At 38.1% G+C, this 25,375-nt stretch overlaps 1 protein-coding gene across 3 annotated transcripts in view; it reads left to right on the plus strand.

Moving 5' to 3' along the window:
• The window catches only part of CdGAPr (GTPase-activating protein CdGAPr), a 121,176-nt gene that overhangs the window by 14,541 nt on the left and 81,260 nt on the right, over nucleotides 1–25,375 (plus strand). The window contains exon 1 of one of the 3 annotated variants that reach the window (XM_090155167.1): nucleotides 656–1,169. The exons of 1 other annotated variant lie outside the window; for it this stretch is intronic. In XM_090155167.1, the coding sequence (XP_090011293.1) occupies nucleotides 1,064–1,169 (106 nt within the window). In that variant the 5' untranslated portion in view covers nucleotides 656–1,063. Of the gene's footprint in view, nucleotides 1–655; nucleotides 1,170–25,375 lie in introns of those variants that run through there. One more of the 3 variants, XM_090155164.1, reaches the window with a different exon arrangement.

Below are 25,375 nucleotides of genomic sequence, written 5' to 3' on the forward strand. Positions count from 1 at the left end.
TTCTTTTTGCATTCGTTTTATTTACGCTTTTTTTAAATGCACACTTGCCACTCAAGTTTGGCTCAAAATGATAATATTGATGTATATTTTATATAAATTTATTTAACATTTGATCATCGAGTCGAAATGACAAAAACGTCTGAATTGGGCGGAGGGGTGCCCATCTCAGATTTTAGGGGACATCTGGTCCTTCCAAATGTTATGGGTGGAGAATGCAAATCCCCCGAAGGGCGCGCCAAGTGAGGTCTAATTATTATGATATCCACGGAATAATTAGTAGCAGACGCCGTTTCCCCCCCCCCCAAGTTCTTTTCTGATTAAAATACCCACTCCAATATTACGCGCCATTTTTTATTTATTCAACTATCCAATCCTTATCCGCGGGCGAATTAAATTAAGGATGATTTTTTATCATTGTCATTTATTTACGCCGGCTGAGCCTGGGCGAGGGTGACGTTTACACCCCGTATCGACGCCGCGGCTCTCTTATCGACGGAGAGGAAATGACGTAGAAGCGGCAGCTTGCGCCTCGGCTTCATCCGTGGCTTCGCCGACGGCGTGGCAGCCAACTCCCCGCCTTTTGACTGCTAGAGATTGACGTCGGGTGGCGCCTCGCTCGCTTTAGAATTTTGGCGCGTTGCTACGGCGGTAGCGTTTCTCTATGCAGCGAGCGACCCGACAGCAGCCGACGTTTCTGCAGTGAGCGCTACGTAACGTAACGGACTCGGCTGCCCGCCGCCGTTGGAAAAAAGAAGACGCGTTTTTGTGGTATGGACGTTCGTCGAGAATTTTCGTCCCGTGTCCCGTAGGAGGCTTTTTGAAGAAGTATGCGATTGAAGACTGTTTATTAAACGTATTTACCCGTCGTTTCTCGAGCCGGCATGAGTCTGTCGAAGACAACGAAGTCTCGGTTGTCGCAGTAACGAATAATTTCGAATTCGAAAGATCCACCCCCGATCGTCGCCGCCAGAAAAAGAGAGAACAGGAAGAAGGCGACGGCGCTTGTATTCTTCCACGTTTTTTCGCGCTATAGAGAGCGTAACGTGAGCGTCGAGCGAAAATCATGTTGAGACGGCGCAGCATGGCGAATCTCGGGGCCGATTCTCGCGGAAGTACCCGATCTCTGTCTCCCTCGCATCTTAGGAACGCCGCCCAAGATCATAACGCTGGTAAGCCCTCCTCCTTTCATTGTTTCAGCTTCCCGCGTGTTGCCAAGTTATATCGCCCCTTCCTTATCGCTCGTATCAGCGCCATGGACCAAGCTTTACGTTTCCATAGCAGCCGCGATACGACCTCCATTTGTTGATGGTATTTCTCCATCCAAATTACTATTAAAGCGTTTGACGGCGGGGCCCCTAAGTTGTTTTCACGGAGTCACTCAAACTTCCCCCTATCTACGTTATTGACCTTTGATAGGCGTTCAAATTGCCTCTTCAACGACGTTCAAAATATATATTGAAGGTTTCGGCATATATTAACGATTCTCTATAGTTGTATACTACAACTTAGTATTTATATCGCGGCTTTTAAAAAGCGTATTTTAATATTACCTCTGTCTAGTCTTTTGTATCGCGTGAATGTAAATATTTGTACAAAAAACCAGAAGCGTTTAATACGTCAATAACCCAGTTTCGTTAAATAAACGGGATGAGTGTGTATTTTTTACGATTCCATTTACATTTTTGCGGTTAAATATATTTATGTTAATCCTTCTGTTGGGAATAGGAGGGGGAGAGTATTTTGGGAGCAGGATGAGGGGGGGGGGGGTTAGTGTCGGTGACGCCATGGACTACTGTCAAAGCGTTATTGTTCATCGATAGGGATGCGCATTTAGTACTTATCATTTTTCTTCGCGTCTCAAAGTTCATCTCTTCCCCCCTTGCCAAAGCATTGTTTTCAATAGTAATCCTTTCCATAACTTCTCTCCCCCCCCCCTCGGTTTCTCGTTTGCAATTTTGATATCGGAAAGCTGAGGTTCGTGGTATAGTGTCACTAATTACTGATCGTCTCTTCTTACCGAATTTTCGGGGCGTAAAAAGCATCGACTTTCTCGTCTCGGGTCACATTACGCCCCCCCCCTCCCCCGTCATTGTTATACGCCGATGAAAAGAGGCTCGGGTTTACGACGTTATAATGACTGTCTATTGCATAGCGAATGCACCGTGATAGATGGTAAGAATGTATTAAAAAAATCTTATGACACATTCCAGGAACAAAATAGGGCTACCAGCGTGTCGGAAAACAGCCTAAAATAGTACTTTTTTTTAAATAAATTAATTAAAATATTCAAGATCACTTTACAGATATTTTAAGGTGATTCTATTCGCGACCGAAACGAGTCTAGATGGCGTAACGGCGCTAGTTTCTCCGAGGTCGCGCCTATGATCTAGCGTCTGCTACAGACAAATTAAAATGTCACAAGAACGATTTTTTCTTAAATTAACTTATTAAAATATAAGCAAACGATGCAAAAATTATATTAAAATGCAAGTATCATTATTTATAAAGTCAAAATTGCGAACAACGACGAGGAAGAACTATTAGCGTCTACTTCAAAGCCTTTACCTATCTAGGTTTCAATGGCGAACCAAAGGGGGCGTAGCGGTAGTTTTCTGTCGTGAATAAAATATAGACGTAATTATATACTTATTGTTAAGATAATTATAGACTTATGCGATAACTTAGTCGACAATGTCTGTTTTTTGGGATAATTTAGTCTAAATACCTTTAGAATCTAGTTTTTTTTAACATGGGTATCTATTTGGTCCGCCTAACGATTAAAAATGTAAAATTAAAATGCCGAAAGCTAATTTCCAAAGGTGCTTGAAATCTGAGCTTCTGTCGATGGTTCTGATAGGCTAAGTTCGACGAACGATACCTTTTTTCAGTTTTCAAACGCATTTGGAAAAGGAGCTTGTCGCTCGTAGCGCCCTGGTGTCTGATATTAGAAAGATTTCCACCCAAACATTAAGCACGTGCGCAATATAATATCTGGAACGCGACGCTTTTATGGGCATGCTTTGAATTTGGGTGGAAATGTTTGACGATTTTCTCGGTAAGAGCTCTGGCGGACGATGCAAGCAGGGCTGATACTGGGTTACTTTTTTAACTAAAAGTTACTTTTTTTTAAATCGGTTACTAAAAGTTACTATTTGTCTAATTTGGTTACTAAGAGTTACTATTTGTCTAATTTGGTTACTAAAAGTTACTATTTGTCTAATTTGGTTACTAAAAGTTACTATTTGAAATTTGTTAGGTTATCTCTACGAAAAAATATTTTACCATATTTAATTGTATCATATTTAATTTTAGTACTGCCCATAGAAATAAAAAATGCCGTCTTTTAACAAAAAGAAAATGGCCGACTTAATACAAAAGAATATAGGTAAAAAGAAAAATAATCTAATAACAAATATTTTTAAGAAACCTAATTAGCAAATAATGTAGTGCGATTTTTTTAAGCAATAAACCGATTTTTACTTCAAATTCGTGTTTTTAAGTTATTTCTTAGTTACTTTTAGGTTACTTTTTGGTTACTATTTTTGAAGAGGTTAGGTACTATTTCCACTAAAATTAGTTATGAATTTGAGTATCAGCCCTGTGCAAGTATAAGATTGGGTTTAATTCGGGTCCTTTGTTTTATTGGTCCGAGGTAACACTAACCGTAGTCACGTCAAAACTCCCTTTAGATTTCGTCCCTTTGTTTGATTTGAAGTATTTCGTAACGCCTCGGGACTTTGTTTATCCTTCGAGCCACCTATTTCCATCCTTGAATCTAACGAATCTCTCTAGGAGCTCCTAATTCCGCGATCAGATTAAAATGTTCCTGTCAAAGTAGAGGGTGGAGCGTGGCCTGTAGTCCTCCGAAACGTTGTCGCGTCTTTTACGCGTGCTTCCTCTCGCCGCGTCGTATTTTTTGACACTTGAAAAATGTGGCGGCTTCCCTTTTTAACCCTCGCTGTTCGCTAAAATACGTCCTTTATATTAAACTTTATAATAGCTTCACTGACGGGCTTAATGCCTCTCTCGGTCGAGTCGAGGGAGAATAAAGTGGGGTTAACTTCGTAGTCAAACTTAATGACTCGGCCGCTGCTAGGTCGCCAGGAAACGACGGATTTCGACACAGCACCGCTTTTATATCGCGCACTCTCAATTGGCACACCGGCTCGTAGTGGCGGGGAGGATACTTTCAACGTATACTTCGGAAATATACGCTGCTTAATGCCTCCTTTGATTACCTCAATTAAGGTTTTTAGTCGAGATAATTAGTGCTGGACTGCCATGGATCAGGGAATTTCGAAACGGCCTTAAAGTCCGCGAATTTAAATTTATCTTTATTTATAGTTTTGTGAAACATACTGTAATAATTCCTTACGCGTTCTAATCATATTTAAACGTATTAAAATGTCTTTTTTTTATTAAACCTGAAATATAGGTGGGGTGCCGGAGTGGTTAGCACTTTCGCCTCGCAGCAAGAGGAGCCGGGTTCGATCCCAGCTTGTTGCACTGGGTGAAAACTCGGAACAACTCCTTCTGCGTTGAGTTTGCAAGGTCTCCCCCCACTGGTTTAAGAGGTTACCCCCGAGCTCTTCGGTTTCCCCTTCCATAAAAACTTGTCGAGGTTAACGGTAATAATTGGTGTAGGGAGCTGTTGGCTCGCGTGGCATGAAGGGCTTGCCACCACCCTCCTACGCATTGTAACCCGGCTGCCTGAATTAATGGCTTTAAAAGTCGCTCGATGACTTAGGCCTTGGGTATTAGCCTAGCTGATTTATATTATTATTATTTTTTAGAGTAAAAATTTAAATAATTCGTTCGTTCTGATAAGAGTAAAATTAACTGTTTTGGACCGTTTAGAAAAATGAGGAAACTGAATCTGAAAATATTGTTTCATTCCACTCAAAATATCCAAATCCGGTTGCAAATGGAGAATGCAATTTGTTTGGCAATTTTGCTTTTCGGCTGGTCTTAGTGGCAGTACGTCCCTTAAGCACCGACCCCTCCAAAGTTAGAAATCTAAATAATTTTTAAACGGGGGCTCGATTTATCTCGTAGAAGTTTCGTAGTCAACTAAAGTAGCGACCCCTACAAGCTAAAAATCAGAATAATTTGGAACGGGGGCTGGCTTTTCTCCCAACGGGGGTGGGGTTCGCTTCCAACCCCGAGAGCGCGTTTGTTAAAAGGCGCAATGACTCATTGCAAATTCGTCTTTGAACTCCCGCGCGCCGGTGGGGAGGCCAAACCGAACTGGTGTCTATAGGGTGTACGCGCGGTGTGCACTTATAACGCGCGCACTTTTTTGAAAGATCATTAAAATAACATCGATATATGCCCTCGAAAAATGGCGGGGAGTGAAATATGTAATTTCCATAAATTTTCCCTGGCGTACATCTTTTTATCGCGCACCCAGATTTTTCCAGCTCTGTCGCTGTGAAGTCTGGACTATAAATCAGAAAACTATTTTCCCTTTGTCCGTCTTCCGAAGAAGTCTCCGTTTACCCGACGTAGAGCGCTAAGTAGTCTAAAGATATTTCTCTAACTGACGTTTTAATCCGTAATTTGTAAAATGCAAACTTTACCGTACGCCCTAGTTTCGATTGAGCCGTTAAGTAACCCGCAGTCGTAATCCGTTAGAATATACGAAGCCGTCATTTTTGGAAGTTAGCGGCGGCTGAAGTTCCTGGAGTGGAAACTTTGTTTCTAGTCCGTAAATAAATGGCGGACCGGCAGCGCCCCCTAATGAATAAAAGAAGCGACGGGAGAGCCGTCGTTTTTCGCGCCACATTTCGAGCAAAAAACTCCACACAAGCGCCCATTCATTAGAATCTCCAACGACGTTACGCATTTTTGAATGACTTCTAAATACGTCCTCTTGTCTCGAGCGCCGCTTGTGCCCCGCTTTCTCGTACATTACGGTTTTACTACCGCGTTTATTTAACCCTCGCTTTACCAGTCGCTTAAGGCGTACACGTACGAGTGACGGGCGACTAACTCAACCCGGGTAGATGTACGTGGATTCAACGCCTGTAACCGGCCTATTTACCAGCCTTGAACTCTCTCGCCTGCTGGATTTGATTTCATTATTATTAAGTTTCTCAAAATCCTGTTTTAACTCGATATCGCGGCTCGTATCTAGCTTTTCGCGTTAGATTTATGGTGGACGCCGCCATATTGTTTTAATAGGATTTTTGCCCCGATCAGAGGCCGACTTCGAATCGGATCCGTAGCTCGGCTGTATCGAGAGAGTAGACCGGACTACTAGTTTCGGACGAAACTGCGGTTGATACGCAACCGATCTCTAAGCCTCCCCTTTTTTTAAACTTAAAAAAAAATTATTTCTAAAGATTATATTTTTTATGCCAGTTTCAAATTTCAACGCGAATATTTTTTTAAAGGTAAAACGAAAATTACTGTTTTATCTATAGAGTAGTATCACCTCGTAGCTTTGGCCATGGCCGCCATTTTAGGCGCGTTTTTTTATCTATAGGAAAAAGCATGGGTGACGTTGCGTGATGTAGCACTGATACTACTCCATATCTTGGAAGTAGCTTTAAAGAATTTCTCTTTAATCAAATCTGACATTTTTATCGTGTTAGACACGGACATATTACGAGACTACCAAAAAAATAGAGATATTAATTTAGACGAACTTTGCGAAATTAATTTACGAGTCCTACGTAATTTTGGGTACGTAATTACTTAAATTAATTAAAACTTCGTTATTACCGCTAAGAACGCGCGGGTAAATTTGGACTATTAACTTAACCCTAACCTTGTATAAACGTGAATAATAAATAAGGCTTGTTTCCTAATTAACATTCGCGTAAAAAAATAGTTATTTATATCTCGTTTATATCTCAGTAAGCAGTTAGCTACTTTAATATATTTCCGGTCCTAATATTTTCAAATGAATTGGGCCACGCTAGCTGCTAAAAATTTGTCGTGACTGTTAATTACCACCAATAAATCAGCGAGGGGCCCCCTTTCTCGGTAGTGCAAAAGGCAATCTCCACATTTTCCAAGCAGCTTTACCCGTGTTTGCTAGGCCTCGGCTGTGACACAAAAAAATCCTTTCATTTATATATATATTTTTTAGTTGAATTTTCCTCAACCATCTCCCTCCGCGCGCATTACCGTTTACCGTGTTTTTTTTTTGTGGTGATATAATTTCTGTACGCGTCGAACCGTACCCTGACGCGTATTTTTTTAATTAATATTTGCGCGTATTCTTTTACTAAATACTACAATATTATGCGCGCTTTCGTCTTGGTATTATTTTGAATAATCATAAGCGCATAGCACCTGCGTTTCTTTATTTTTCGCGTTATTAGTCGAGGTAAACTCTGGGCTCAGTTGGTAGTGGATTATTAGGCGTTTTCTCTTTTAGCCTAGCCGTGATTCAGATAGCAGCTGACTCCTATTGCTTTTCCTAGAAAGGTCGTCTAAGTTTATTTTACCCCTTCCCCGTGGCATTTTTTTCGTGGTGGCGTGCGCTCACGAAGTTGATTTATTTTTACGGTTTCTTTTTCAATGATCGTCGTGGATCGCGGCTTTTACCTTCCACGTTTGCCTCTTTTTATCCGTAAGGCAAATGCGAGGTTGAAAGACGTACTTCGCGCCTTCCGCGTTCGTCACGGTCACGCCATCTTTTGAGAGATTTCGCTTTAATTATTGCCGGTATTTTACGACGAAAGATTAAACCTGATTAAAATCAAACGCGGATGGCTTGCCTATTTTATCCGCCAGAGGGTAATGTGTGGTTATAGATTGGTGGCGTAATTTTATAAGTCGTTACTCTTAACGGAAACACCGTTGACATCGGTCAGGTCCCCTGCAGTTCTATGAAAAAAAACATATGAATATTTATTTACCCTTTGAAATACAAATACCTTTTATATTCAGAAGGAAACTATAATCTGAATTATTGGGCTCTAAATAAAAATTAATTACCGAGAGCTTTTTAAGGCATATTATGTTTTTTGTACAAATCCCTTTTAAATCGAGGAGGAATCCAATTACTGGTTCCGCGAGCAGGATTAATGATTAAATAAAAATAAATAAAAGTACACTTTCTCTGATAGCGAAATAAACATAGTATAAAAAAGACACAAAAATTACCAATGAACTACAAAATATTTACACACATTTGACGAGGGAGAAGATCCTTTCACAGGGGTAATGCAGGTTTGTTGCTGAGTCACTTTACTCACTTAAAATCGCTTTTTTAAATTCTGTCACTAAAAGTAACTTTTTCAAAATTAGTCACTATCACTTTTTTGAGATTTTTGCGTTATTAATATTTGTCTTTAGCTTGAAGTAACTATTTTTGAGTGTCATTGGTCCTCAGTAAAACATTAGTTTTTCTTTTTTAGTCTCTTTACAGTTACTATTTTTAAAATTGTTAGCTATTCACTAAATTTTGTTGAGGACGATAGAAAAAATTAGATCCTCAATAGCCCAATATTATTTTTGCCACTAGGGGGCCCACAGGTTGGTAATTTGCCCATTTAATAATTTAGGTAGATTTTCGACTTAAAATGTACATAACTTTTTAAATTAAGACAGAGTTGCTTGATAATTATATTTTTAGTTAGTACTGATCATTTATCAACTTACTTTACCGTTGCATTAAGAAATTTAAATTTTAAGTGAGAGTTCTGGCCAAACCCGGTACGTAGATAAATTCGGTTTGTTTAAAAAATTAATTTAAATTAACGTGTTCGTGTTTTGCTACCTTATTTCCAAAACCAGGTAACTCGAAAAATTCGGTTTATCTAAACATTAAAATAAATTGAAGTATTAGAGTTTCGCTACTTTATTTCCAAAACCAGGTAACTCGAAAAATTAATTTTCGATAAAATTCCTCTTGGGTTTATTAAGTTAATTTACAAGATGATTGAAAATTTGTTCAAATTTAAATTTCATATGGAATTTTGTGTACTTAAATGTTCGTGACATCTTGTACTTTTTTTAGTCACTTTTCAGTAACTATTTTTAAAATTGTTTGTCACTTTATTCACTAATTTTGGTTTACACAATAGGCCTATAAACGCCATTAGAAACGTAGAAATTAGAATTAAATCTGCAAAATATAGAATTTAATGTTTTTCTTATAGTTTTTACATACTCCAGAGTTGCCAGTACCTGTAATTTCTGGAATAGTCGGTGATTTTTTTGAAATGGAAAACATTTACTAGTAGTTTTATGAATTGAAAATGTTTTACATAAAATAAATTGTGTGAAAACTCTGGAAAATTTCGGGGAATTTGAATCAAAAAAAAATAACTCGGTTGATACAACATACGTAAAATATAGCTGTTTTATCTCGGTAATAAATTAGGTTTACATAAACGCCATCTAGTGTAAATAAAAACATTAAAATCTAAACCCGCCAGGTTTCCCTGTAAGCTTTTTGTGAATCCGCCTATTTTTATTTCATGATACTGAGCCTGTTTTGGTTAATCGCCATCTCTAAAAATTATCTGCCCTAAATATTTAATTTTCAAGTTAAATTTTAACTTTTTTAGATATATTTTTATGGTCGATATCGCCCTTTTTATCTGTATAAATTTAAAAAATAAATTATCAGGCTAATCTTATAAGAAGGTTTTTTTTTTTAAATGTGATATTGGAATGGCGCTTCGAAATATTCCGAGAATATCTTTTAACTTTCGTTAGATTTGAAATCCGGTCCGATTTCCGTAACTTCGAAAAAATGTGACATTTTTAAATTCGAGATAGAAGGTTCTCGGAGTTACTGAGAGTTCGCTAAATCAAAGTTTAGATATAAACCTACGAGACGTGAATTAAAATTAGTTATTTTGAACGTAACGTCGTGATTAAACTTAAGATTATGATTTAAGTAGAAACTACGTTATAACTATCGTATAGATTGATTAAATTTTAAAGGTGGACGTGGTAAGATTTATTTCTGTTAATAGAGCCACGTAGCGGCCAACGCGAAAAGCTCATAAACTGTTTGATTTTAGTTTTCTTAGCAGACGCTTTGTGATTTATCGTTTGCTTAGCAGACGAAACTCTAGCAGTTTATGAACTTATCAGGTTGGGTCACTCAGTTTGAGCTTATTGCGTCGACCGTTAAGTGGCCCTATATATACTAATAAGGCTAATTGATGTATTGCTAATATTTCAATCTCTTGGGAGAAAGTTAGTGTTAGCTATTGCTTCAGAAAAAATTAGGTTACTAGCTTACTCGCTCGATAAATAGGCCTTTCTATAAAATAAGCTCCGCTTGCTGAACTTGTTTTTATGTAGCTCATTCGTCACGAAATGCGTAGAAGCTCTATTCGGTATTTACTCTGTCCATGGCGTTTCGTAGTAAAATGTCATCGATACGTCACCCGTGATGTAGCAGCAACATCAAGATGGACAATGTTACTATATAGAATGGCCTATTATTTTTCCTTTAATCCGTAAAAATCTAAGCAAAGTGTAAGCTCTAGCTTTGTAGGAATAGTTATCTGGCCCATTTATGTAATAAAAGATAAAAACCAAGGTTCTCATGAATCCAATTTATGAGGCCTCAAATAGTGGTCGCTTAGAAAAGAGTAATATTATAATCTATGACTAGGGTGTGCTTCTATACGAACACGGTGTTTCTCCCGTACAATCACTCTGTTCAATCTCTTCTTTTACACCCGGAAGAAGCCGTAAATAAGTCGCAACTAGAGTTTCTAGGAGCAACAAACACAGCACCCCACACAAGGAGAACGCAACCCGTCCAAAGTCGTGCATTTTCTCGCGTACAGTTTTCATTGGTTAGACGCTTTAGCGCCTGCTGCCGTCGGAAGGAGAAAATTCCAAAATTGTCTCCCCCCCCCCTTTTCCGTAAAACGTTCGCCGTAAAGGTTCGTAAAAGGAAATTTGTACACAACACTGCGTTAGCGTGTAGGGTTGGCTGATTTAAATCAACTTGATTTTAATCACGATTTAAATCAATTTTTATAAAGTATTTATGAAAAAGAAAAAACCTCGCCAATTGCTATAATTTAGGTTTAATTATAATCTTTCTTTTTGCATTGGATTCTACCTGTGGGTGGAGATTCCGCAGAATTTGTTTTGTAAAAGTACCTAAATAGGTTTTAAAATAAAAACTTCTATGTGATTATTAGCTTAAATTTAATAAATTCAGTATACATTAGTTTTTAAAAATTAAAACATTTGTTTTACAGGGCTCCCACCAGGTCCCTAAAATGCCTAAAAGCCCCTACTTTTTTTCGAGGTCACCCTATTTCTAGTACATTTGGTGAAAAGTACCATAGGCTTAAAATATTTCGTAGAAAAGCGAAAAAAAACCCGATTTAATGTGATAGAATTATTACAAAAAAATTATAGCCATTTTTGGGATTGATAAAAGTTTTTTTAGAAATTAAAACTAAGTACTTAATTTTTGTGATAAAACGTTTTTAAATTAAAACTAAGTCAGTTTTAAAAATTTGCTGCTTTTAAAAGTTTAAAGATCTTATTTTTGTTTATTAAAATGGTCACTATTTGGTTCCTACTTTAAAATATTTGGTTCCTATTTCACCCTATTTCTAGCCAGAAAAATCCCCTATTTCCCTATTTTTTTAGATTTTGGTGGGAGCCCTGGTTTTAGGTAAAATTATGATACTAAAGTATATAAAACTTTGAAATTTTAATTAAAATCAAATACATAAAAAAAATAATAAAAATCCGATTTAAATAAAAAAATCGATTTATTTGATTTTTTTTTAAAAAATCAAAAAATTGCCAACACTTTTTAAAGGCTAGCTGCGTTCTCCTTGTGTTTGTTGCTCCTAGAGTTTTACCCCTAAGTTTATTTGGGCTCGCTTCGAATATACCAGAGAAGATTTAGAGATTTATATAACCGGCGTATATATATTAACTAACTTTCACGTGACGTCAACTACTCCATAGAGGAAACCTATTGACACTCCCTACTACCACCCCGTCGCGTTTTGCCTTGAACCGTGGCCGCCATTTTGACCAAATCACTCGAATCTTTTATATTCCTTTTATTTTAGTTTTCATTTTTTCTTTATCTTTGGGGGTTTTAAATACGCGCTGCTAGTTCTATCTCTCGGGGTAATTTCGGTTTTCGCTGGCAATTTCGAGCTATCGTAGCCCTGAATCTGGCGGGCCATGGTCTATCTCGAAATCGTGATTTATCTTTCTTCATCTTGGGCAAGGTAACATATAGGTATCTTTTAGGATCATTCTGCGGCGTATAGCCATTTTTAACCGGTTTATTGAACTTTTTCTTTAACTCGGTGTTATTAAACCAATGTCCTTGCTTTCAGTTGTGTGTACCACGTTTTAGGGGTCGTTTAAAGGGTGGGGCTTCAATCGCACCCTCACGCCACCTCCTTTTTAGTTATTCACTATAATTCGATAGTCTCGTCTGGCGGTTAGTATTCATATTCTTACGAATAAGCCAGTTTGAAGTAATCGCCTTTCGAGTAACTTGGCATTGCTTGGCGTGCTTGAAATTTGAACGTGCAAAGTATTAAAAAAATGAAACGTTTTTACCATAAGTACATTATTGAAACTGGCTTATTAGGAAAGTAGATGACCTTCGTTTGCGAACGTCCACTTAAGCTCGTTTTGTCCTACCCGAGGTGGTTATCACCAATTTTGTTGAAACTCGGGGGTTAGGTAGACCTTATGGTAGTATGAAAGTTTCCAAAGGGAAAAGTTGCAATGGGCTTTCGTTTTCCCATGGCAACCGAAAATGTTTTCGACCTCTCCATTTAAAAAAGCACGGGATTTTCCCCGGTTACCCAAATTTTGTTAAAATTTAACCAAAATTTATAAATTTTACAAAAATATATGCTCAATTTTACCCAAAATAAGTCAAATTCATCTTTTTTATGGTAAGTTTTGAAAATTAAATTTTTTCACGTTTTTTAAGTGCCCTGTGAAACCGAGAAAATCCCATGCTTTTTAAATGGAGATTTTTTTGTTTTGAGAGATCAAAAACATTTTCGGTTGCCATGGGGAAACTAAAGCCCATTGCAACTTTTCCCTTTGGGAATTTTCATACTACCATAAGGACAACCTAACCCCCGAGTTTCAACAAAATCTGTGATAACCACCTCGGGTAGTCTCCTTGTTAGATAATTTTATCTTGATAGGCTTGGTTTTAACGTAACTAGCGCCAATTTCCGCTAGCTTCTGTTAATGTAAAATTCGTTGATCCACCATAAATATGAAAGTTCATACTCCCTTTAAAGCAAGTGGCTGCTCTATCATTGCCATCTGTATTATGAAAGCCCCCTGTTATTAGAGATGGCCATGAATCTCTCAGATTCTAAAAAAAACGCGACTTTACTGGAGACCGTGGCGCCATCTATTTATGGCAAATTAAGCTAAAATTAAAAATAGTCAAAGGAAAACGTCGTCAGAAAGCCATAATAGAGTCAAGAATGTATTTATCCATGCCCATGATTTATCTATACCTAGGGAGAATGTCTAAGTCGAGACGGTTTTTAGCCTTTTTCTCAATCCACCCGTTGGTCCCCCCAGTACGCTCCTCCGCATAAAATAAAACGAATAGTCCCGGTATTTCATTGGCTGCTTAAAATTTACGTCACCTAACGCAATGGAAATCAAACGCCGGTGACGTTTTGTCTCCCCCCCCCCCCCCCCCCGCGCGAGACGGGGGAAAGGCGTTCAACGTGCCCGGCGATTGTCGCAACATAATCATTCTTCCTAAATATAAATAAATACATTCTTGGTAGAGTATTATAAGTTAGACAACTTATACTCTATTTAGTGGACTTTAATCGAAATTATATATCCCGTATAAAAAAAATTGTTTATAATTGCTGTAATTTATTTTATGACCAACTTAAACCGATTCAATCAAAGGTGACACGACTTTTATTTTTACAGAAAATAGCGCGTTAAAATTCTTTTATTTTACGAAATTAAAATACAAAATTGGTGCGCGAGCCAGCAGGGTTGGCTGGTTTAAACCACACTGGTTTAAACCACACTGGTTTAAACCACACTGGTTTAAACCACACTGGTTTAAACCACACTGGTTTAAACTATGGTTTATCTAAAAATTATTCCAAAATATTTGAACATTTTCTTACCGAAATAATTACATTTCTAAAACATTTACAAGGTGACCACATTTCCTACATTTTCAATACCTTCCTATTCCCCCCTTATGTTTTCCCGTCTTATATAATATCGTCGTGTACCCTTCTTCATCCTATATTTCACTACGGTTTTTCGATAATAATCCTTATTTTTGCTTCTGGTTTTTCCTATATTTTCCTTTAATTCTCTTTTCCTGGTCATCAAAAATGAAACTGAAACTAAAACTTTGTTCTGGTCATGTGAGGCTTGTAATAGAACTCATTAATTTTTAGTTGATTTGTAATATGTATGCACGGTTATACAAAAGCGAAAAATAGATTAAAAGTAAAATAAAGGTGTTTAAAAAACTGTTTTTTTGGGTTTTTATAAAAAAAAAACAGGTTGCGATGCGTGTCCATCTTGGGGTAGGTGGTCTCTTTTGGCAGAATGGACTAAAGAGAGGTGACATTAGACTGGGTCAATCTAAGGGGGGCTATTGAAGGGACATCTGCCCCGGGTTGCCCCCGCCCCCTCAAATGGGTGCACCAATGAGAAGAACTCGACCCGCACTAACTCTTTACGAAGTCGGCCATTTCATTACGGGCCTAATTTAAAATAGTACAGGCAAGGGCGCCTGCACGTGCTTATCAGCTCGAGACGTCGCGTGCACTTGACCGATGAAGCGGCCTTGCATCTAGGAGCAACAAACACAAGGAGAACGCAGCTAGCCTTTAAACACGCTAAGGCAGTGTTGTGTAAGAATTTCATTGGACGAGCGTCACGAGCCTTTACGCTGAACGTTTTACGGGCGGGGGGAAGACAATTTCCTAATTTTCCCCTTCCGACGGCAGCAGGCGCTAAAGCGTCTAGCCAATGAAAAACGTACGCAAGAAAATCCACGACTTTTGACGGGTTGCGTTCTCCTTGTGTGGGGTGTTGTGTTTGTTGCTCCTAGCTTGCATCTAGTGTTTGTTTCACCTAGCTTGCATGCACTATTTTAAATTAGGCCTGTAATGAAATGGCAGCTCTCACAAATAAGGATATAAAAGAATGTATAGTGTAGAATGACGTCACGCGTATACCGAGAATAGCGCCTCGTTTAATATTCCGGGTTTTCTTTGGTAATTGAGAATTAATTATTACGTTTTCAAGAAAGCTAGAATCGCGTGTGAGTAAAAGCGCGCATTCCGTCCGTTCTAAAGCCCAGTAATCGCATTCCGGAGGAGCGCCGCTGTGTTCCCATTAAATTAATTAGCCCGCTCAGAATCGCGTCTCGATTAAAACAAATGACCGAGCTCTCGCCCTAATCTTAATTAAAACAGGCGAGCTAATACCCCCCGATTAATAACAAACCTACCCCCTCACCTCCCACTGTTGTATCACTATCGCCGTTATTTGTACATTTTCGAGAGCTAGGCACTTCGGGATCAGAGTGCGCGACGAAAACAAATCGCAAAAGGGCAATATCAACACTCTCAGACTGTACCTGTTCCCGCGGGCTTTACTCTAGTATCCGGTTATGGATGGGGCTAGCACGAGCTAACTTTTTTAATTAAAGCCTTCGTCTAGGCCTCTTCTAATCGAAGTCATCGGGTGTGTCTGTCTGTCTGCCCTCGCGCGCTCCGGAACCTTTTCATCAGGGAGAAAATCCATTGTTGAGCCGCAGCGCCGCGGCGTGGCCGGCTTTTTATGCACTAGCCCTCGAAGCGCACTAGTGGCAGAAAGTATTCCTTTCGCCATTCTTCCTCCTCTCGCTATCAGATTTATTTCTTTTGACATTAAGCTCTTGAGCTGGATGTTCCCTGTTGCTGGGATTCCGGCAAGACATCCTCCGGATCCGGACCTCGCTTCCGATAAGATTTGTCACTCCAGAATAGACCCCGACGCCGCGAAAATTTCATGGTGATTTTCTATCGGCGGCGTTTATATGAAATTTCGTTTTCATTGTAGGACGTTCAAGTAATCCCTTTACTAGGAGTTTAAGACGTTAAGAGTACACACTAAATACCAACAGACGTTAGAAAGTAATAACTACATTTTTGTTAAAGCTGCAAAGAGACTGATATCAACAGAAAATCTGGTAGCCCTGTTACAAAATATTATAAACCGGTGGCGGCGCGCCGAGAAAACATCGGCGGCATCGTGGTCTACTCCAGAAACTCAACTCCCTATCGTCGGATTTACTTAGTTTTTCGGTTTCAATGTGGATCGAATATCGATACTTTAATGACATTATATGTAGATAATTTATTAAAATACCACTTTTTTACAATACAATGTATTTATTAATATTTAAGTAGGCAACTCGCGGGTTTTTAAGGGTTTTTTTACCCTAAACTTTCTTTCCGAAATGGATCAGGGTAAAGTTTCATTAATTGTAAGTCTGGAGGGGGTGCAAAACGAAATTTCACATTTTATACTCCCAACAGAAATTAGATTCTAGATACGCCCTTGCCCCCAGTACGTCATCCCCCTCTTCGTTAGCAAATGTGGCTATTTCGACTGCTATAGAAACCCTTTTGATATCTTGTAATTGTGTTCCTGTTATCCAAGAAGTACAACCTTTATATAAATAATAATAATAATAATAATCAGCTAGGCTAATACCCAAGGCACCACCTTAGGCCTAAGTCATCAAGCGACTTTTAAAGCCATTAATTCAGGTGGCTGGGTTACAATGCGTAGGAGGGTGGGTAGCAAGCCCTTCAAGCCCCGCGAGCCGACGTTAAAATCATAATCTTACTCTTTAATTTTTTAATATCAGTACACAGAATTCCAAATTTAAAAATACTAATTATTTCTAGAAATAATCCCTAGCTACGTGTTGTAAAAAATGGTTCCGTTTTTTCGGAGGGAGGGAATGGGTGCGAGATTGGTCCAAATGGGAAAAGAGGGCCATCATTTCTGGTAACAAAGGGATTTCTAGACGATGGTGTAGGTCTTGATGCGGCCGGTTTCTGTCTCGATATCCCAGCCGAGATTCATCATTTCCCGAGACCATTTCGGAGATGGCCGGGAGGAAGTTCCCGCGTTCCATTGTAATCCGAGAGACTTTTAGCGGGCGCAATAAAAGAAAGACCCTTTCCATCAGCCAAACTTCTGTTTGCCGCCGCCCCGCCTATTTCATCCCTTAATCGGATTAAGTAGACTTTACCCAACCACCAGCGGTATTAAGCGCTTCCAAGTTGACTCGAAGGGAGCTTAGTGAAGAGACTCGCCCGCGCGAGTAAACAAAGCTTCTTCCGTTATGGTCGGGCCACTTCTTGGATTTTTCGCTCGCTGGTTCCGGGTTCGAGACGAATTTCCTTTTGTCTAATCGCTTATTACGGAGATTTTAACGGTCGCTCTAGACTTTACCCCAATAATGTCATTTTCAATAAACTTTTGGGGGCAAACTTTGCCTTTTGTTTGAACTAGATTCGCTTCAGCGGCCCGCGATGGACTAAGTAGCGCGCTCCGTAACTTTGGCCGTGGCCGCCATTATGGGGGTGCAACTTTTTCACTTAAAAGAAGAAAGCGTGGGTGACGTCACAGTGGTATTACTCTATACATCGGGAGACGCCCACTCCAAGGACAAAAACAATGACTCGTGATTTGCCAGTCATAATATACCATAATTAAGTTTAAACGGAGCGAATTAAATCCCAAAGGTTTCCGATAAGCTTAAATTTCGTATAGTTGCTGGTTTAGCGGAAATTGACGGTTCTTAATTTTGAAGTCGTATTTTTTCGGTTTATTTGTTTAATAGTCGACGTAAATAAACATTCGCGATGGTGTATTTGTGCCGTAAAATATTCCAGGCCTGATACTGAGTCACTTTTCTCACTTAAAATCCCTTTTTTTAAATCTGTCACTAAAAGTCACTTTTCCCAAAATTAGTTACTACTTATCACTTATATATAAAACTTTCAACGGCTCTTACACTTAAAAATAAAATTAAGCAAGATAACCACTTATGTGTAATAAAATCGTTAATTTTATTTATTTATCACTTTTTTCGAATATTTAGATTTCCTTAGCATTGAACGTTAGAAAACTGTCTAACAAAACTTTTTTGTACAAATAATAAAACAAAATCAAACTCCGGTCGCTTTTTTTTATTTTCCAAAAGCCCGTCAGTTACTTCAATAATTTGGTCATTTTGGCGTCGCTGTACAAAAAGTACGTCTGTTTATTTGATTTCGCGGGTATTCCGTATAAACACTTGTAAGGCCGCTAGGCGTAATAGTAATAGTTACTATTTTGGTTGCGTAACTAGCAGGGTGACCAGACTTCCTATATTTTCCTATATTTTTAATGCCTTCCTATAAATTCCTTTATTTTCACCTATTTTCCTATAATTTCACGATCTTTTGAAAATGAGATAATTTTTTAAGTACGTGTCATAGAGCATGTAGTGAAAAAACTGCCACTTTCGAACAAAATCTTTAAATCCGCTAAGTGATAAAATAATGCAAGAAAGCAGTGTAAAAAAATTATCAATATTCTAGGTGATTCGAGTCAAAGTACACCGAAATGCAGTAATTACCTGATTATTTTCCAATTTAGTTACCTATATTTTCCTATAATTCGCTTTTTTCTATTCCTATATTTTCCTATAATTCGCCTCTAAAATTCCTATTTTTCCTATAAAATTTTCCAAGACTTTCCCTGGTCACCCTGAACTAGTCAAAAAAAACCAAATAAAACAGTATTTATTTACCATTTTTGGTAGATTTTCAGTCACTATTTAGTCACTTTTTTAAAATGTTTAGTCACTAAACTCACTAAATTCTACTTTGTAAGTGAGTATCAGGCCTGATATTCCAAGGAAAATATTATCTCGTATTCGAACATTGCCGAGTGGGATTTTTCAAAATTCTTCCAACAGACTGTATTTAACGGTATTAAAAGAAAATTGCCCCGGAGACAATTCCAAAATATTAAGACAAAGGCTATTATCATCTCTTTCAAACAACGATTCAAACATTGAAGTTGTGATTTGTTGTTGGTTTTAAAAGGGGAAAATTACCGGGTGCAAAGCTCCTCGAATTTTATTTTATCCGTGTGTTTAGAAACAAGTTGGCAAGCCAAAATATACCTCTCCTCGGAAGAGTTGTTAATTTTCAGTGAAGCGTAACTGTATCCGTGGTTCTGCGGTAGAACGCTCACCTGTCGTGCAAGAGGGCTCGGGTTCGAATCCCGGCCGATAAAAAAATTATACTACACCCAATGACAAAAAGAGGGCGCTTTTGGAAAAACCTTTTCCCTGATTCTAAGAAACTGGGTACGCAGTGATTACCCTTAACCCATTCGCAGGCCTGACAGACAGACCCACCCACAGACAGACTGACAGACTGACAAACAGACAGACAGACAGACCCACCCACAGGCAGACAGACCGACAGACCCACCCACAGACAGACAGACCGACAGACCCACCCACAGACAGACAGACCGACAGACCCACCCACAGACAGACCGACAGACCCACCCACAGACAGACAGACCCACCCACAGACAGACAGACAGACAGACAGACAGGCAGACACGGTGGTTGTATAACCCCTCCTAGGGTACAAAGTCTCCTCGGAGAGGTAAAAAGTCTAGAAAATAAAAGCTCGGAGTAAAATTAAAATTGAGAAAATCCTCTTCCAGTAAATTTATTATCTCATCTCTTTTCTTTGGGAAAAAATCCCAGCCGTTATCTTTGTTTCTTGGGGACTTTTTACCTTCGGTTTATCCTTAAAATTGAGAACGAGGATCAGGAACCGAATCAAATGGCGCCTCTTTTTTGGTTAAAGGGAGTTAATTAAGATTTATTAGGCTAATGACTGAGAGCATCTCGAGGCGTCGCGTTGGCAGGTTCAGCGACACGGAATAATAATTTTCTTTGTTCTGTGGCCGTTAATTGGAAAAGATTAGTCCACTACCGAAGTGGTCATTTACATTTTTATCACGTATTTATAATGGTAAATTACGTTATGATATAAATTTAAAAGGTAGTGGATCGTGGTAAATAAATAACCATAAATTATTTGGAATTAAATTAGCATTTATCATTGACTAGCATTGTCCGTGTAAAAGTTTAAACCTTCAAAATTGAGTCTTGTTTTGCCACTGTTAATTTTCTAGATTTCGCCAAATATTTATCAATATACCATTATTCACCAAAATTTACCAATATATCATTATTCACCAAAATTTACCAATATATTCACTAATATTCATCAATATACCAATATACACCAATATTTATCAATATACACCCAAAATATCGTAATTTGTCAGTTATTTACCCAAATATCATAATTTATAAATATTTATCCAAATATCGTTAGTTATTATTTATCCAAATATCGTTAGTTATTATTTATCCAAATATCGTTAGTTATTATTTATCCAAATATCGTTAGTTATTATTTATCCAAATATCGTTAGTTATTATTTAGCCAAATATCGTTAGTTATTATTTAGCCAAATATCGTTAGTTATTATTTAGCCAAATATCGTTATTTATTTAGCCAAATATCGTTATTTATTATTTAGCCAAATATCGTTATTTATTAATTAGCAAAATATCGTTAGTTATTATTTTGCAATATTTACCACAGTAACGTTATTTATTATTTTGCAATATTTACCTCGGTAACGTTATTTATTATTTTGCAATATTTACCTCGGTAACGTTATTTATTATTTTACAATATTTACCTCAGTAACGTTATTTATAATAATTTTGCAATATTTACCACAGTAACGTTATTTACCCAAATATCGTTCTTTACCAAAATTTATATAGATCCACTATTTACCAAAACACCGTTTTACCATTATTTACCATTGGTAAGCGCAATATTTTTGTAAAAAAACCTGTACCCCACTACCTTTATATTTATCCTTTATAGTCTATAGTCCAACACATGATTAATTCTCAACTTTCTCGTCGCTATAGTCAATCGCGCAAGGCCTGGCTTAAGGCTATAAGCAATCCCATCACGGGAATACGCTCGCGAAAGTGAGTTTCGGCTCGCTCCATCCTAGACCCAGATACGTCAGAAACTCTCCTTTGGTCTATATATATATTTTTCCACGTATACCGTTATATATCGAGGCGCGGGGTTAAGGGTCGAGTTCGCAATGCCGCTGTTCACAACTTCGCGCCGCTACACTGGATTTTCCTTAATGTTTTAGAACGAGTGCGAACGTCCTCGACTTTCTCCATTCTACGCGACAGAAATAAACCTAACCCGCTGCTATTGTCCTAGGCTAAGCGCCCCTCTTATTTCTTCGCGTTTAATCTCGGATAACGTGGATTTGAAGCAACCCCCGAGTGATATGAAAAATGCAATTTCTTGTTGGATCAATTGGTTTCGCTCCATTAATATCCATTCGTGATTCGTCGCCTCTTTCTCGAAGAATGATGAGCGCGCTTTCAGGATAGCTGATACGAGGCCATTTTTCCCCGGCCCACTCTCTCCGAGACCGTCTATCGTCTCTCTATTCCAAGTCCCCTCGCCGCCTTCTTATTAAAGAGCATATTTCCTCCGTAGATCACCTCTTGAACTTCCAAAGATAATTCCTCTCTCCTCCCCCGCCCAAGTCGTCTTTAAGTACTTTAGGTGCCACTTAAAAATCTTCCATATTACATACCCCTAGACATTTTTTTGAGTTATTACGGCTATATTAGCGAGTTTTACCACAAGTAGATAAAAATATCTTGCTGGAAAAGTATCCATATAGGTTGTAAAGTAGTAACACTTACCGGAATTATAAGGTCGATGGGACAGCCCTGTATTTTCCTATATTTCCAAAATGTCCCAATTGTGTTTTAATTTAAATTCAAAATTTAAGTACCGCACTTGAAAAGTGGTTTTTGAAAGTTTTCATATTTCTAAGTTGATCGGTAAGTATATAAGTTCTCTTTCGAGAGAAGTATTTATATAGTCTATTGAAATAAAAATTTTGAAGTAAATTTGTATTTCCCCCACCGCATCACGGCTCAATGTAAGAGTTTTGTAAATTTACAAATTTTTTTCCTATAGTTTCGAAATGGTCCTTTTCAAATCCCATAATTTCGAAATGGTCCTCTTCAAATCCCATAATTTCGAAATGGTCCTCTTCAAATCCCATAATTTCGAAATGGTCCTCTTCAAATCCCATAATTTCGAAATGGTCCTCTTCAAATCCCATAATTTCGAAATGGTCCTCTTCAAATCCCATAATTTCGAAATGGTCCTCTTCAAATCCCATAATTTCGAAATGGTCCTCTTCAAATCCCATAATTTCGAAATGGTCCTCTTCAAATCCCATAATTTCGAAATGGTCCTCTTCAAATCCCATAATTTCGAAATGGTCCTCTTCAAATCCCATAATTTCGAAATGGTCCTCTTCAAATCCCATAATTTCGAAATGGTCCTCTTCAAATCCCATAATTTCGAAATGGTCCTCTTCAAATCCCATAATTTCGAAATGGTCCTTTTCAAATCCCATAATTTCGAAATGGTCCTTTTCAAATCCCATAATTTCGAAATGGTCCTTTTCAAATCCCATAATTTCGAAATGGTCCTTTTCAAATCCCATAATTTCGAAATGGTCCTTTTCAAATCCCATAATTTCGAAATGGTCCTTTTCAAATCCCATAATTTCGAAATGGTCCTTTTCAAATCCCATAATTTCGAAATGGTCCTCTTCAAATCCCATAATTTCGAAATGGTCCTCTTCAAATCCCATAATTTCGAAATGGTCCTCTTCAAATCCCATAATTTCGAAATGGTCCTTTTCAAATCCCATAATTTCGAAATGGTCCTTTTCAAATCCCATAATTTCGAAATGGTCCTTTTCAAATCCCATAATTTCGAAATGGTCCTTTTCAAATCCCATAATTTCGAAATGGTCCTTTTCAAATCCCATAATTTCGAAATGGTCCTTTTCAAATCCCATAATTTCGAAATGGTCCTCTTCAAATCCCATAATTTCGAAATGGTCCTCTTCAAATCCCATAATTTCGAAATGGTCCTCTTCAAATCCCATAATTTCGAAATGGTCCTTTTCAAATCCCATAATTTCGAAATGGTCCTTTTCAAATCCCATAATTTCGAAATGGTCCTCTTCAAATCCCATAATTTCGAAATGGTCCTTTTCAAATCCCATAATTTAGCATATTCGATGAAACCCTAACTGATAAGTTTTGATTTACGCACCAACAAGAAATATACTTAATTTGACCGCGCGAAATCCCAAAGGAGCAAATTTGAAATTTATTTTCTGATCTTGATCTGTCTTGCATTGAAATGACCTTCTTTTGAAAACACTCTATAAAACTTACGTATTTCGGTTTTTTAAGCCTATAAAACTCCTTTACATTATAGGATAATTCTAGGACTAAATTATCAATCTTTAAATTTTTATTCTATAATTCCAGAAGTAAAGTAAAAGCGTTTTCCTTATGAAAATGATGATAAAATCGAGTCAAATAAAAGCTAATTTCCATCCCCGTCTTTTGACGCGATAAATTGTACTTGTGTATTGTGGGTATAGCTATAAATTTTTTTCATAAACACAAATACGTTTTTTCGGCCAAGGAGCGCGCCAAATTTCAAATTCGAGGTCAAAATGTAACTTCATAAAGAAAACGCATCCAACATAGGGGGTATAGCAGTCTGATAACTAGGATCATTTACTTTTGATAATTAATATATATTTTTGGCACTATTGGATGGGAGCCCTACGCTTACCTTCGCACTCTCGAACAAGTTTTACTATAAATAATTTTCCCGCCAAATCGCCGAATCTTACACCGCAAGTAAAACGTAATAATTATATTACTTTATAATGAACGTGTGTATAGTACCGTTTCTGCTTGTGAAATCAACCTATTAGTTTGTAGATATGGTGAACATTGGCATTTTAGTAGGAATAGTTTTTGGGTTATATACCTAACCTTCCATATAATAAGATTAAAGCAATATTAATTTGAAATAAGCTCTAGGCTCTTTCTGTATGTAAAAATGTCGTTCTATATGACAAATTTAAGTAATGGAAATCAACCAATGCTTATTACGCCGTCCAATTGTGTTTTAATTCTCAGACTTAGACTATATGAAAGCATTCATGTAGTCTATAAAAATTAAAATATTGAAGCAAATTTGTATTTCCCCCACCGCATCACGGCTCAATGTAAGAGATTTATAAATTTATAATTTTTCCTTCCAAAATCATCGGAAGCCTTTCGAGTATATGTTTGAAGCGAATAACAATCGATGATGGTTACTGTTATTTCCATCGTAACAGATATATTATATATTTATGGTATCTCTTCCGTCCTCAAAAAAATATCCCCCGATAATCCTCTGGAAGCTGAAATACTAAAAATCGAGTCTACACAATGGAACATTATCCTTTTTTTTTTGGTATGTTCAGTTTTGTATACATATAGTGATGGATGTTTCGGAAAAAAGGCATCTAATGGGCCCTTTCAAATCCAAATCTTTCTATGGCTATTTTTGGGATGACCACCATTTTTGTAACGATCGTTTCGCGCTTGAGGGTCAGTGGGTCAAACCGTCGCAAATCCAGGTCGCTTATGGCCGCGCCGGATTTAGCCGTTGACAACGGATGAAAAGAGGTGAAAGAGGGGGAACCAGCAGCGGGGGGGGGATTCCAGGGCGAATTCCCCCGTCGGGAATAAAGATACAACACCTAAACAAGCCTAAACGATTCTGGATGGTCTCTCTTATTAGGACGTGCTTCTTTTTCTGAAAAGAAGAAAATGAAGCGCAAAGAATGCCGCGCCAAATTAGAGGAGCCAGCTCGCTGGTGAAATAAAAAAAAGGAGACCGTATGATAAAGCGGCTGAAATGACACCACGCCAAATTGAAAGCCTTTGAGAGTGGCACTGCCTCCCCTTAGAGTCATTTAACGGGTACTGGGGATCTCCCCTCTTGGCGCGCGCTTTCAAGTTGAATTGGACATCCGTCTAATCGGTATGGGTCGGCGTGTCCAGAGGGAACCCCGTTAAAGTACCCCAATACGTCATAGACAGTGGTCGCTCTACTTGAGCCTAATAATAATTCGCTCGCCCCCGCCCTATTTTTTGCCGCGGATGACTCACTGGTTTTGGCCCCACCCTCCTCTCTCTTCTCTTCGCCGTATCCTTCCGCCCCTCATCATCCGCTTCCTAGATTCCTCGGACTTCTCTCTCTCTCTCTCTCTCTGTTTCATCTTGCCTCGAATAATCGATATTTTGACTCGACTCAACTCGTTCATCCGATTGTTTGGACCCGATTTCGCGTATCTGGACTTT

The sequence above is a fragment of the Leiobunum rupestre genome, chromosome 8 (genome assembly GCF_980474605.1).
Source record: "Leiobunum rupestre chromosome 8, qqLeiRupe1.1.hap1, whole genome shotgun sequence".
NCBI lineage: Eukaryota > Metazoa > Arthropoda > Arachnida > Opiliones > Sclerosomatidae > Leiobunum > Leiobunum rupestre.